Source organism: Stigmatopora argus, chromosome 20 (assembly GCF_051989625.1).
Source record: "Stigmatopora argus isolate UIUO_Sarg chromosome 20, RoL_Sarg_1.0, whole genome shotgun sequence".
In the NCBI taxonomy this organism is placed as follows: Eukaryota; Metazoa; Chordata; class Actinopteri; order Syngnathiformes; family Syngnathidae; genus Stigmatopora; species Stigmatopora argus.
The window spans coordinates 2,815,651-2,830,355 of record NC_135406.1 but is presented as its reverse complement, the minus strand read 5'-3'; the positions used below and the strand labels follow the sequence as shown (position 1 = coordinate 2,830,355).

The window sequence follows — 14,705 nt, the reverse complement described above, 5'->3', positions numbered from 1 at the left end:
CAAGGGTGGCCTGACCGGATTTATGACGCGCCGCCATCCGTCCTTCCATTCAAGCGAGGGACGGGAGAGCGGGATTAGGCCAGAATGATCACACTCGGACGGAAAGAAAGCGGCCTCCGAAAAAAAAAAGAGGACAAGAGAGGCTTTGGTCCACCGCCAGTTTTAATCCCGCCCACGAACAGAGGCCCTCATCGGCCAGGTGAACGTATCAAGGGTGGATTCCGTTCCCTCGATTAGTTTTTTTGGTCTAAATAATCCAATCTACAACTACCGTATTTTCACGACTATAAAGCCCACATAAAAGTCTTCAATTTTCTCCAAAATAGACAGGGCGCCTTATAATCCAGTGCGCTTTATATATGGACCAATACTAAAATTGTTATCCCGATAAAATCAAATAAATCAGTGGATAGGGTACACCATCTCTCACAACTACGGCAAGCAGCCCCTGACTCTACTATTTTACCCATAGAAAAAGTACTGCACAGTGACTGCTGGGAGTAGTAGTAGTGGTCATAATAGTAGTAGTAGTCATAATAGTAGTAGTAGTAGTTATAATAGTAGTAGTAGTCATAATAGTAGTAGTAGTAGTCATAATAGTAGTAGTCATAATGTACTGTGCAGTGACTACTGGGATATGTAGTTCTTTTGTCAATACACCCAATGGATTGTGGCCTGTACACATCGACATCAATACAGCTTGACGAAGCATGGAAAGCAGCGTTGGAAAAGTTACGCTAGCTACCAGCTAGCTACTATTTGCAAATGGATTGTGGCCGCCTGGACGAACGTATAAAACTCAGCGTTTTCGATGACACAGAAAATGAGGACTTGAGTAAGTTGTAAAATGGCTAAATAAAGTACAACCGTCTTGCTTCCGTTGGCTTTTTAAAAACGTGTTTTTAGAGTGTGGGTGTAGCGTGCAAGAACTAAATATCCCAGCAGTCACTGTGCACCGGAAACCGGAAAAAGAGTCTGGGGCTGCTTCCGGTAGCCAGCGCTATTGCGGTTCGATATTCATATATAATATATATGCGTCTTTAAAAACGGTGCGTCCTTTGTGTGTTTAAAATACAGAAATAGCACTCGTTACTGACACTGCGGCAAAAAATACGATGCGCCATATAGTCGTGAAAATACGGTAAACATTTTCGTCTCGTTTGGACGAAAGCCGCTTGGTTCCAGTTTCCAATTTGATTGGTCATTATTTGAACGGGCCGTCGACGTGGCGTCATTTCGCCAGGTGAGCGCCGATCTTTGACCTCGGCGAAGGTTTTTCCCGATGATACGGCCGATGAACTCGGCGGTAATCGCAATGCACGCGGCGAGGCAAATGGATTCATAATGCGTCTTCTAAGTGGCATTCATTCTGTCGTTGGCCAAATGGCGCGCCATTACGCTCCCGCGGTGTCAAAATGGGCGGGCATCATTTTCCCCACGCCCGTTTAACGCGTCCTTTTCCGCCGGAGCTAATTACCCGAGCGACTTAGCTTGCGTGGCCCGAAAGAAACGCGAGAGGAAGAGGGTGGCTAGCTCATTAATGAGCCTAATTGATCCAACGGCAGCTTCGCCGCGCTCGCCATCGATCCGAGTGGCGCCGTTGTTTTTCTCGTTGGCGTTTGTTAGCGTTAGCGAGCGTCCTCCAAATGGCGTTTTTGTCATCTCCAATCTTCTTTGAAACCCTTCAGGAGAACCTCCCGTGGGATTCCGCGACGTCCTCCTGCGCGACGGCCCGGAGGGCTTCGCCAAGGCGGTGCGCGCCCACCGGGGACTCTTGCTGATGGACACCACCTTTCGAGACGCCCACCAGTCCCTGTTGGCCACCAGGGTGCGCACCCACGACCTGAAGACAATCTCCCCGTTCGTCAGCCATCACTTTAGCAACCTTTTCAGCCTGGAGAACTGGGGAGGTAGGTGGACAACCGTTCTCCCGCGGCAAAAGCCTCGAAAAGCCCGCCCGCTTTTCCTCGTAAACGGTACACGGTCGATTGGTCGCCGATCTTTTGGTCGCCCGGAAGGTTATTAATAATTACCATTTAAATCGTGGCTCAAATTCCCTATAATACAAACTGCGAATGACTCTTTAGTCATACTTAATGCCCTATTAATTATTAGGCTAACGAAAAGCTCCAAATTTCCCAGACTTTGATTGTTTTTTGTTGGAGAACTTGTTAAGACCCTGACTGACGTCGCTTCTTAAAGGGACAACGCATGTACATACAAAGTCTTCTACACTCACACGTCGGCTCAGTGAAACTGCCATTGTTGGCTTTTATTGACGCGGAGACCGTGTTGTTTTGCCTGATTTTGTTGCCGGTCTTTTGGTCGCCCGTTGTTGCGGTCCGGGCGACCAAAAGACCGGCGACCAATCGACCGCACATGAGTAAGCGGCCATCCGCCGTCTCCGATCTTCTTTGTCGTCACGTTTCATCCGCACGATGAATCGGCGGGCAGGTTAAGCCGCCGGGATTAGCGCCTTCCCGATACGTCGCCGATGACACGCTAGATTTCCACGCTTAACGTAAGCCTGCGCGTCACCAACGTTTGAACCTTTGCCGGATCGAGTGGCGTCGTGAGCGGTCGTAGCGGAATCCTTTTCCACCCTTGGCTGCCATCCAGTGACCAATCCAACCAGTCCATACGCGAAACGGCAAAAATTGCACTAAAATGGGGTAAAATCCACTTCCTAGCAGCATTTATTGATTAAACACAAACACTGTAGCTTTTCAGATATCAGAACTTGGCCCACAATTGAAATATTATTTCGGAATATAGCCATATTTTACTCACCAAAAATCCTTTTTAACTGTACACAATATCCATCCTCCTTTCTTTCTTCCTTCTTTGCTATCGCCATCGAAGCTAATGCTGAAAGTCGAGCCTGTCCTGTCGTATTTCTGCCATAGTCCATCTTGAAAATGGCTTTAAATCAACACAACAATATATTTGCTTGTGCAGCTCGCTCCAAATACAGTTTGGTAGCTTTTGCTAATCACTAGCCAATCATAGTTGTTGAAAGCGATGACGTATCCTTCCGCCTGCGACAAGGCATTGGGGTGTTGCCAACTCGAAATCTGATTGGTTAAAGCAACAGTCTTATCGACGCTTTTTTAATGCAGCAGAGCCTGCAGAACTGATTGTGAAGGCCTTGAGGCAGATTTCTGACCCTGGCAACAAATAATGGCTGAAATGTGATTGGATAAATGCTTCAATATGAAAACACACATCTGGAAGCAGTGCAACCAGGGGGAAAGGAAGCTAACAGATAATTTAGAATTATTTAATAAGTATTGATTCACAAAATATAATATATGATTCAGATATTTCTTAGGCCAGCAGAGAAGACCTTGAAGGCCCTGACGGCCCGCCACTGGTTTTGATTGTTAGCATATTGAAAAAATAGGCAAAATTAAGCCAATTTCTGGAATATTGCATTCCAAGCAAAAATATGCAACTATTTCATCGGATTGATTTCTTATTTTGGGATGAACTCTGATGTTATTACGATTGCCGTTATCAGTTTTACTAGCGGATTGCATTTAATGGGTGCCATGATGAATTTGATGCAGAAATGTAAGAGTCCTCTCCTCCCGACCCACGTTGGACCCCCGTACGCCGTCCCGGTTCCCGTGATCCAATTAACGGGCGGCGCCGAGATGAATTCCCGCGCTCCGTCTCCAAGTCCAGCTAGCTGACGTCGGCTAAACTCGCGCTAAACAATTGATAAGGAGGAAAGTGCTTCCGGGACGCCGTGGCAAATGAGATTTAACGGCGCGCGTGTCGGGGGTGTCGGATCGGCGCAAAACCACCGCGGGCCATTTCTACTTTACGTATGCTAAATGTCTAATCCGCCACGGTTTGATTGATTGTAATCACGCCCGCCTTCAGTTTAGAGTAGAAAAAGAGTATGAAAAATGTGGTATGTTTGTGTGCCGCCACATTTAGGCGCCACTTTTGACGTGGCCATGCGCTTCCTGTCCGAGTGCCCGTGGAAGAGGCTCCAGGAGTTGAGGGCTCTGATCCCCAACGTTCCCTTCCAGATGTTGCTGAGGGGCGCCAACGCGGTGGGCTACACCAACTACCCCGACAACGCCGTCTTCAAGTAAGCCGCTTCTTTGGACTCGAGATGTCCGCATATCGTACAGTAGGACCTCTATTTGTGATCGGGCGTGTGCGGTCGTTTGGTCGCGGTCTTTTGGTCGCCTGGACGTTTGGTTGCCCGGACGTTTGCCATTGTCTATAATTGTAATTTTTTAATCCATTTTTTCCTGTGTTTTTAGTACAAAAATCATTTTGTATAATGTAAAAATATATAAAAAAGCTAAAATAAACATTGTTTTAGTTCTATAAAAAACTGAATATTCGGGGCTTTTAATCCAGTTCTTTTAAATCAATAATTGTAATTTTTTAATCCATTTTTCGGTGTTTTTAGTTGAAAAATCATTTTGCAAAATCGAATTATTGATTTATAAGAACTGGATTTAAAGCCCTGAATATTCATTTTTTATAGAACTAAAACAATGTTTATTTCAGCTTTTTTATATATATTTTTAGATTTTACAAAATGATTTTTGAACTAAAAACAGAAAAAATGGATAAAAAATTAAAAGAACTGGATTAAAATCCCTGAATATTCCGTTTTTATAGATCTAAAACAATTTTTATTTTAGCTTTTTTTAAATATATTTTTAGATTTTATAAAATGATTTTTGAACTAAAAACACAGAAAAATGGATGAAAAAATTACAAATAGTGATTTAAAAGGGGGAAAATCAGGAAATTTAATATACATCCATACTCTTCCTTTTAATTTGATCCTAAAACAGAAAGTCGACACTCATGATTTACTTTCCCGGGCCACACAAAATGATCCGGCGGGCCAGATTTGGCCCCCGGGCCGCCACTTTGACACATATGAATGAAATCGTCCAAAAAAAACACTGCATATACCCCCCTCCTGACTGACGCCAATTCATTTGAAATACGCGCTCACGTTTCACTGCGGGACGTCGAGCGGCGTCGATAGCGTCCGGCGTGTCGGACGCCATGGACGCAGCGACGCGGGCTGGCATAAAACACGTGACAGCCAGCATCCTTCCCCCCCGTGTGACGCTTTTGAGGGCCCATAAATGTCATATGTGCCTGAAGCGCTCTCCCAAATAGATTGATTAGTCACCTCCCCGTTGTGAGTGTGTGTGTTGGTGTGTGTGTTTGTGTGTGCACACTCAGTGCAGATAAATTAGTAGTGGCTTGGTGACTAAATAGAGCAGCACGCATGCATGCTTGCCCGGATCTCCCCCGTCCGTCTCTTGGACGTTTTGGTGGCTGCCCATCCCTCTTCAATGTGCTTATTTATCCCCTCCCTTCTAGTTGATTTTTATGCTTCCATCCATCTCCCCCTCGGCCGGCGCTCTCTTTACGCCGTTACGATGAATGTCCGTGATCCGTCGATTTTTTTTTTTGGCATTTTTTTTTAATTTGAGTTTTCGAGCCGCGACCCAGAGCGCCGCTATCGACGCGATGGAATCAAAGTGTCATTCGGAGCCGGCTAATTGATTTCCGGTGCTTAGCGTCGGGTGGCGCTACGAGTTCTCAAATGCTAATGAGGAGCTTCCTGTGACTTCAGATGTCCAATTGTAAATAGGAACGCCACCACGAATCCATAGACGACGACTCATCGACGATCAGATGAACACTCGACACTTCCTTAGAGACGTTGCTTAACCAAAAATGCTGGAGATACATTTTTATTCTTCTATGTAAAGCGCTGGTGTCAAAGTGGCGGCCCGGGGGCCAAATCTGGCCCGCTGCATCATTTTGTGCGGCCCGAGAAAGTAAATGATGAGTGCCGACTTTTTGTTTTAGGATCAAATTAAAATGAAGAGAATATATGTATATTAAATTTCCTGATTTTCCCCCTTCTAAATCAATACTTGTAATTTTTTAATCCATTTTTCTGTGTTTTTAGTTCAAAAATCATTTTGTAAAATCTAAAAATATATTTTAAAAAAGCTAGAATAAACATTGTTTTAGATCTATAAAAAACAGAATATTCAGGGCTTTTAATCCAGTTCTTGTCATTTTTTAATCCATTTTTTCTGTTTTTAGTTCAAAAATCATTTTGTAAAATCTAAAAATATATTAAAAAAAGCTAAAATAAACATTGTTTTAGATCTATAAAAAACTTAATATTCAGGGCTTTTAATCCAGTTCTTGTAATTTTGTAATCCATTTTTTCTGTTTTTAGTTCAAAAATCATTTTGTAATATCTAAAAATATATGAAAAAGCTAAAATAAACATTGTTTTAGATCTATAAAAACGGAATATTCAGGGCTTTTAATCCAGTTCTTGTAATTTTTTTAATCCATTTTTTGTTTTTAGTTTAAAAATCATTTTGTAAATGTTATGACCCGGGGGTGCCGTATCCGGCCCTTGGGCCTGAGTTTAACACCCGCGGTTGATCAAGAAAGACAAAAGAGGTTTTTTTTCCTCCAAATGTGCATTTGAGAGGATTATTTTTTTCTTTAAATTAGCATTTGATGGCGTTGGCGTGGCGGTGCCAAACAGCGGTCTGATGGGCAGCGGCGGCGTTTGTGTAAACAGCGGACACGGCGACCGATAATAATCCCCTTGTGTTTGTGGAGCCTAACAATGGCTCTCCTTGTGTAAATGTTGTGTGAAAACCAGCGCTGATTAGGATTGCCAGGTAGCCGGCGCGTTGGAGACAAAGGATTCCCCGTTGGGGCTTTTATGGCTGCATTTGAACAGCTTATCCCGCGTACGGCGTTGGAGACGGCTATTCATGACCACTTACCGCGGGCGAGCCAGTGTAGAGGGCCAATCTTTTGCCGTGTTAGTCTAAATGAAAAGGCGTCAAAGTCATTTTGGTGGCCGGGCCGCGTGGCCGTGTGGCTGCGGGTTATCAACAGCCAGAGCACCTATAAGGTGGAAAAAAAGGTCATGTGGTTCACACTGAGGTTCACATTTAAATTGGAAAAAGAGAAATATTTGTGGCTGATTCCGTGACTGGACGTTTCGTCGAAAGACGTTTGGTCCCCGGACGTTTGGTCCCCCAAATAACTCCAACAATACTTTTGCCCTTTTTTGTCCTGAAACAACCGTTCCACTGCAAAATGGCTCACTTACTAACACAAGTTGATTTCAAGCGAGCAAACACGAAAAAGCAATTTGTACCTTTTGGCCTAATGTGAATTTGCATACCGCACGTGGCTGCAAATGTTCTGGAAATTTCACATTTTTGGTCCCGTCCTCCCTTCCCAGGTTCTGCGAGGTGGCCAAAGAGAACGGCATGGACGTCTTCCGCGTTTTCGATTCCCTTAACTACCTGCCCAACATGCTGCTGGGCATGGAGGCGGCCGGTTCGGCGGGCGGCGTGGTGGAGGCCGCTATTTCCTACACGGGCGACGTCTCTGACCCTATGAGGCAGAAGTACTCCCTGAGCTACTATCTGGACCTGGCCCAGGAGCTGGTCAAAGCCGGAACGCACATTCTTTGCATCAAGGTGCGCAAAAAGGGGAGGAGCCGGCTTTTTTTTACCTCTCCAACTTCAACTCTGTTTCTGTCGTTCCAGGACATGGCGGGTCTGCTCAAGCCCGAGTCCAGCAAGCTCCTGGTGGGCGCCCTGAGGGAACGCTTCCCGGACGTGCCCCTCCACGTGCACACGCACGACACGGCCGGCGCCGGCGTGGCCGCCATGTTGGCGTGCGCCGAGGCCGGAGCCGACATCGTGGACGTGGCGGTGAGTTGGAATTTGGGTCTGTTCTGAAAAGTTAATTCATAGTACTGAGAGTTTTTTTTCAAACTTCCAAAAATAGCTAATAGACTCCACGAAAAGACGTTGCGGTTCTTTGACCGCCATAACGAGGATTTACCGAATACAAGCTCGCTGACACGTACACCACTCTCATATTTTTCTATTATTTCGTGCTTAATGTGGATTGTCAACGGTCGCCTTTTCTTTGCAAAGCTCTGCTGATCCATTATTGTTTACTTTGTATGTAAATGTAGTATGCATACCTGTCAACCTCTGCCGATAACGGCCCTTATAAATGATTATGATTCCCCTTACAAACCCCAAAAAAACCTTACAAACACCGTACGACTCGTACGGTGTTTGTAAGGTTTTTGGGGGGTTTGTAAGGGGAATCATAATCATTTATAAGGGCAGTTATCGGCAGAGGTTGACATGTATGAGTATGTGGGAACAAACAGGGGGGAAATGCAAAGCTCCGCCCAGTGCTCGTAGATATATTTTATACACGAAAGAGATGCAAAAAAAGACAGTGCCATGGCCACCTGGCTTTGTCGCATCTCGAAATTTTGATCATATCTAAGGCGAATTATTTGATCGAAATTTTCATCGTATCTCGAGCATCTCGTAGGTAGAGCTGATCGTAGGTCGAGATAAAGATTCCCTTAGCGAGCAGTCTGGGAAGAAAAAAAATCATCACCAAGCTTTCCAATCTGAACGATAGCAAACGTAAGGATTTCATTTTCAGAATTAGTTTTAATGCTGTCATTTTTTCCCTAACGGCTCTACTTCATTAACATTCAGCTGGCGGCTGCTGGAAAAAAAACCAAATGTATTCCAGAGTACAATATCTTATTTCCATGATTTCCAGCGGCAAAAGTGCCTAGCTGGTGAGATTCCCTCTGCGTCGGAGTTGATTAAATTTGACACCGCTGTTCGCCGAGATCAATCAACACCTCCCCATCTTCCATCTCAATCTTCAAATGGTCAATCTTAGGCAATAGCGTCAGTGAATCATTGTAAAGCTAACCCGTCCTTATTCCTTAGTTGAAAAAGCGCTCCTGGCATAATTTCGTTACCTCGAAGAAATATGATCTTTCTCACATTTGCATGACCAGATGGGAAAAGTAATTTGCCCTTCCGTAACGTCTTATGTCCGGCAGGTGGATTCCATGGCCGGCATGACGTCGCAACCCAGCATGGGAGCCATGGTGGCCTGCGCCAAGGGGACCAAAATGGACACCGGTAAGCAATGTTCCCTCTAAGCTGCGCGCGTGCGCAATTGCACACTACTCTCGTCTTCTCCGCGCAGCAGCAATCATATGGCGCGCACAAAATAAAATCCAAACTTTCCTCATGATGGCGCCGTTCATGCGGCAGCCAGGTCTGTCCGCTCTTATGTTTTTCGTGTTTTACAGCCCTTCTATCTTTTTTTAATTAGTTTATAATATTTCTTAATACATTCCTTTTTACTTTACTGTGCAAATAGAAGAACTAGCAGCGAAATCAGGTGAGAACTGTCTAAATCTGAACCACTCTACAAGAAAATAGCAGAGTCGGGGGCTGCTTGCCGTAGTTGTCCTATCGACTGATTTATTTTATTTTATCGTGATAACATTTTAGTATTGGTCCATATATAAAGCGCACTGGATTATAAGGCGCCCTGTCTATTTTGGAGAAAATTTAAGACTTATGTGCGCCTTATAGTAGTGAAAATACGGTACTTCTCTAAGAAATAAAGTCATGAAAGAAATTGGAACTGCAAAATCCCTTTTTTATAGACATCATTAGTTCTGTGAAAGTAATATCTTAGGGCGGAAATTCGCCTTCGGGTATAATCTTACATATTTCCATATATATGGTCCTTAACACGAAGATGTATATGTGCATGTGTACTGTCCCTTTATTAAATCAAAGTCAAACCGTAATTCCGAGGCGAGGCGAGCCCGAGCCACCGCGTACCCTCGGCTCTTATTTGACGGTCCGCCGCCCGCCGTCTTTGCGTTCCGGGTCGACCCGCTGACCCCGAATGCCTGAGAACGCCGGGCGCCGTTCCTGACCTTAGCCTCTTTTCATCCCATCTGGGCGCCCGGCCGATAATGAGTAACCGCCCCCGCCATCGCCGCCTCCTCCGGCACGCCGACTCTCCGGCTAGTAATTAACAGCACTTTCCACGCACATTTGGCTAACCTCTCCCGAGCTCAGGCTCCTCCCACTCCTTCTGTCCACCCTCTCGGCGAGCGGCACTTTCATGGCCACTTATTTGCGGGGGAAACTCACTGTTTATCCCTCTTGTTTTTGTTTTTTTGTCAACTAATGTGCGGGTGTGCGCTAAATGACTCACCCACTGCCTAAAATTTGGACAGATTGCGTTGGGGTCGTTAGCAAACCGCAAGAGCGCCGATAGATAAGAATTCCTATCAAATTCTTTGACGGCGATAGCGTCAATGGCCGCCAATGCGTCATGTTTCACTCCATTTGCAGCCATTTAGTTGCTAAACAAGGGATTGATATTGAAAAGCTATTTTAAGTGGAAGCGATGGCATGATTGAATAATGATTATTTGGATTTTTTTTAGCAAAATGGATCATTTACCGTATTTTCACGACTGTACGGCGCATCGTATTTTTAGCCGCAGTGTCAGTAACGAGTGCTATTTCTGTATTTTACACACACAAAGGACGCACCGTTTTTATAGACGCAGCCAGGCATGGCAAAACATACAGCAGCTTAAACATACGGTAATTTATTCATTCTATTTAAATTTGTGCTAGCAACACTACTAATTATCCAGTCGGGTTTTAAATGGGGGCCTCAAGTTTGAGATCTCTGCCCTATAGTTTTTATAATATAATTAAAAGATTGAAGAAGAAAAAATCCTATTTCATGCCTAAAAGGGTTAACCAGAAGCAAGAAAATAATTTTTACCTTTTTTGTCAATATTGGTCATGTGATGCTTTTTATTTTTAACACAAGCACTCGTTTTTTATCTACAGCTGGCGGCCATCTTGATCCTTAACAAAATGTCTGATTTTGGGCGTCCGCCACCCAATCATTGCATCCATCTCTATGGAAATGGAATATGATGCCAATCTATTTTTGGCAGGCATCGTTCTGGAGAAGGTGTTCGACTACAGCGAGTACTGGGAAGTGGCGCGGGGTCTGTACGCGCCCTTCGACTGCACGGCCACCATGAAGTCGGGCAACGCCGACGTCTACGAGAACGAGATACCCGGAGGGCAGTACACCAACCTCCACTTCCAGGTACGCCGCACGCATCTTGAAATCTGTCTTTATTTTCATTTCAATTCAATTTGAGGGCACGACCTATTTTCATTGAGCGACGTCTATTGTGTCTTTTCCATTGGACTCCATTGAATTTTCTTCCAGGAAGTCCCTTTCAACCAAAAACTCCATTCAAGTTTCTTTATGTTTTTTTTGGGGGTGACTGTAGGCGCACAGCATGGGCCTGGGGAATAAGTTCAAAGAAGTGAAGAAGGCCTACACCGAAGCCAACAAACTTCTGGGAGACCTTATTAAGGTAAGCCCCGCCTCCTTTGGACTCCCGTTGCGATTTACGGGCTAGAATATCCCATTAATTGGCGGCTAAAGGATGCAAAAAAAAAAGTCCACCGTCCCTTGTCTTTTTTTTTTCCCTCCCGCAGCCCGCGTTTTGTTCAAATTCCAACATCAGTCCGTCCCCCCGTTTTGATGAGACCCCCGCCGTCTCGTATCTCTAACCTGACACGTTTTTTTTTTCCCCCTCGTCTCCGCCTGGCTCTCCCGGCGTCTCGTTATCGCGTCGGTCTGCTCGTCTCCTCCCGCGGTGACAGGTAGCATTCTTCCGCGCTCCCGCCCGACTCCCTCGACGCCGTAAAAAGCCAGATAGTTGTTTACGACGAGACCGTGCAAGCCGGCGCCCTGGCGGGATGGGCGGACCTCATCTATTTGTGCCAAAACGTAGTATTATTTGGAAAATACAGTGGTACCTCGACATACGATCTTAATCCTTTCCGGGACTGAGTTCGTATGTCAAGCTTTTCGTAACTCGAGCGAACGTTTCCCATTGAAATGAACTAAAAACAAATTAATTCGTTCCAACCCTCTGAAAAAACACCAAAAACAGGATATTTGATTGGAAAAAATGTTACTTGACTCCAAAAGGATCCTCACATTAAAAAAAAACACCTATTTTGAGTGGAAATAAAAAATCTATTTATTTTTCCGAACTTTCAAAATAAACATTCTTTGGACTATAAGTCGCACAGACCAAACAATTCACAATAAATAATAGGCTATAGAATCTAAAGGGCAATTTTCAGTAGATCCCAACAACAAATATAGGTAAAAGTAAAATGGAGTTATTTGGACATATACAGTGGTACCTCGACATACGATATTAATCCGTTCCGAGACTGAGTTCGTATGTCGAGCTTTTCGTAACTCGAGTGAACGTTTCCTATTGAAATTAATTAAAAACAAATTAATTTGTTCTTACCTTCTGAAAAAACACCAAAAACAGGATATTGGATTGGAAAAAATGTTTTATTTCTTCTAATTTGCCATCTATTAACAAAGTAACACATAACTAGTGGTTTAATAGTAATAAAATGTGTTTAATAGAAGTAAAATTAGACACATTTTGCGGAGGTTACAGAGAGGAACAGAAAAAGGGGGGTATCTTTCCACGATAACGCACTCGTAACGGAACAAACATATTTAAATTAACTTGGATTGATATATACAGACACTCAAACATATGTTTAATATAACTTTACACAAAACTGAATTCTAATTTAATTTTAATCTTTTTTACCTTTATTCTACGGGTCGACTCCACCCGGACGTTCAGCCGGAGTCTTCAAAACGAACGCATCATTTTTGCCTTCCCTTCAAAATATTTGGAAAATGACATGCACAAATGTCCTCACAATACGATAACGCGCAACCACTTGCCATCTTGTCAGGGTGCCTCTTTTCTCTACAAAATCCGAGAACTCTTGCCACTTGGTTGTAACTTTCCTGGGTGATAATGGAGGCAAATGTCTTGATAAATTCTACCGCGGTTTTCGAATTGGAACTATCTTTCATCCACAATATAAGAATGCTCTCCATCTCGTCGTGAATGTCACTGCGCCGGTGGGAAATTATAGTTAGTCCTTTGGAAGGCTTCTTCTCCTTATTTGCGTCCTGGATGGTGGATATGGTTGACGTATTCCTCTCGTATTGCCGAGCAAGTTCGGCGACACGTACACCACTCTCATATTTTTCAATGATTTCAGGCTTAATGTGGATTGTCAACAATCGCCTTTTCTTTGCAAAACTCTGCCGATCCATTGTTGTTTACTTTGTATGTAAATGTAGTATGCATTGACCAACGTGGAAAACAAACAGGGGGGAAATGCAAAGCTCCGCCCCATGCTTGTAGATATATTTTACACACGAAAGAGATGCAAAAAAGACCATGGCCACTTGGCTTGCTCCCATCTCGAAATTTTGATCGTATCTAGGGCGAATTATTTGATCGGAAATTTCATCGTATCTCGAGCATCTCGTAGGTAGAGCTAATCGTAGGTCGAGGTACCACTGTATTCCTTTTTCTATGGCGACGGCAGATAGAGAGAGGCGAGTTAAAAAGCCAACGAAAGCCCGTCGCCGGAGAAGGCGGCGATCCCGGCGAAAAATAGGTCGAGAAATGGCCGAGCACGGTTGAGTTAGTAGCGGGAGAGGCAGAGTCGTGATTCATCAAGACGCCTGAGAAAACAAAAGGCCATGGCCCTTTTACTTTGCAATAAATAAGCAAAAGTTTGGCCCGAGGAAATGCGGGAAAAAGCCCCGATTGGGATGCACCGTCATGCTGCCGTCCGTTCGTCCGTCTGTCCCCGCTTTTTTCGTGTAATGACCGCCGTGTAGATTTTAGCCACCGCCCCCAGCGTTCTTCTAACCACGCCGTCTGGCTTTTTTTTTAAAAGAAAAAATGTGTGACCACTTTGGAGCGAGGTGGTGAAAACTGTAGCAAAGTGTGGTTTGTCACCATGCCGTCCTTTTGTCCAACCGTCCTCCAGGTGACGCCGTCCTCCAAGATCGTGGGCGACCTGGCCCAGTTCATGGTGCAGAACAACCTGAGCCGCGCCGAGGTGGAGGAACGCGCCGACGAGCTGTCCTTCCCTCTCTCCGTGGTGGAGTTCCTGCAGGGTCACGTGGGGATCCCCCACGGCGGATTCCCGGAGCCCTTCAGATCCAAGGTACGCTAGCACGGCCGCAACGGGAAGCCAAAGTCGGCGGGTGTTGGATTGTGCGGTACGCCGGGGCAGAAATAGCTCTTATTTTTGGGAGAGGAAATGCTCCCGGCGTGTCACTTTCCCAATTTTAACTGGGCCTCGGGTACTCGGATGTTTGGTCCCCGGACGTTTGGTAGAACGGACGTCTGGTAGAACGGACTCTCGCGACCCCCGAGAGACCGTTGGTTCTGACGTTAAGACTTTTGGGCTAAAGCTGACTCCTTCCTCCATCTAGGTCCTCAAGTCCCTCCCTCGCATCGAGGGACGCCCCGGCGCTTCCTTGCCTCCCATGGACTTTGAGTCGCTGGAGGAGGGGCTTCGGGCGGCGCACGGCGACGAAATCACCACCGAAGACGTCATGTCGGCGGCCATGTACCCCAAAGTCTTCCAGGAATTTAAAGAATTCACCGGTGAGTTTCACAACGGTTAGGATATCTAAACCGTTCTTGACTTATCGTCATTATTTTCATTTGGTTTGACGCTCATTCGGAAAGGGCATTTTCTACTCAATTTATGGAGAAATGTTCTAAAAAAACAAATCTAATATACCGTATTTTTGGATGATTATCGAACCGTAATAGCGCTGTCTACGGAAGCAGCCCCAGACGCTATTTCCGGTGCGCAGTGACTGCTGGGATATATAGTCCTTTTG

At 45.0% G+C, this 14,705-nt stretch overlaps 1 protein-coding gene across 3 annotated transcripts in view; it reads left to right on the top strand.

Moving 5' to 3' along the window:
• The window catches only part of LOC144065698 (pyruvate carboxylase, mitochondrial-like), a 74,890-nt gene that overhangs the window by 55,013 nt on the left and 5,172 nt on the right, over positions 1-14,705 (top strand). For all 3 annotated transcript variants that reach the window (XM_077588692.1, XM_077588695.1, XM_077588693.1), the window contains exons 15-23: positions 1,689-1,910; positions 3,946-4,102; positions 7,283-7,523; positions 7,593-7,760; positions 8,936-9,017; positions 10,879-11,036; positions 11,227-11,313; positions 13,838-14,017; positions 14,289-14,463. In XM_077588692.1, coding sequence (XP_077444818.1) covers positions 1,689-1,910; positions 3,946-4,102; positions 7,283-7,523; positions 7,593-7,760; positions 8,936-9,017; positions 10,879-11,036; positions 11,227-11,313; positions 13,838-14,017; positions 14,289-14,463 — 1,470 coding nt within the window. The remainder of the gene's footprint in view (positions 1-1,688; positions 1,911-3,945; positions 4,103-7,282; positions 7,524-7,592; positions 7,761-8,935; positions 9,018-10,878; positions 11,037-11,226; positions 11,314-13,837; positions 14,018-14,288; positions 14,464-14,705) is intronic.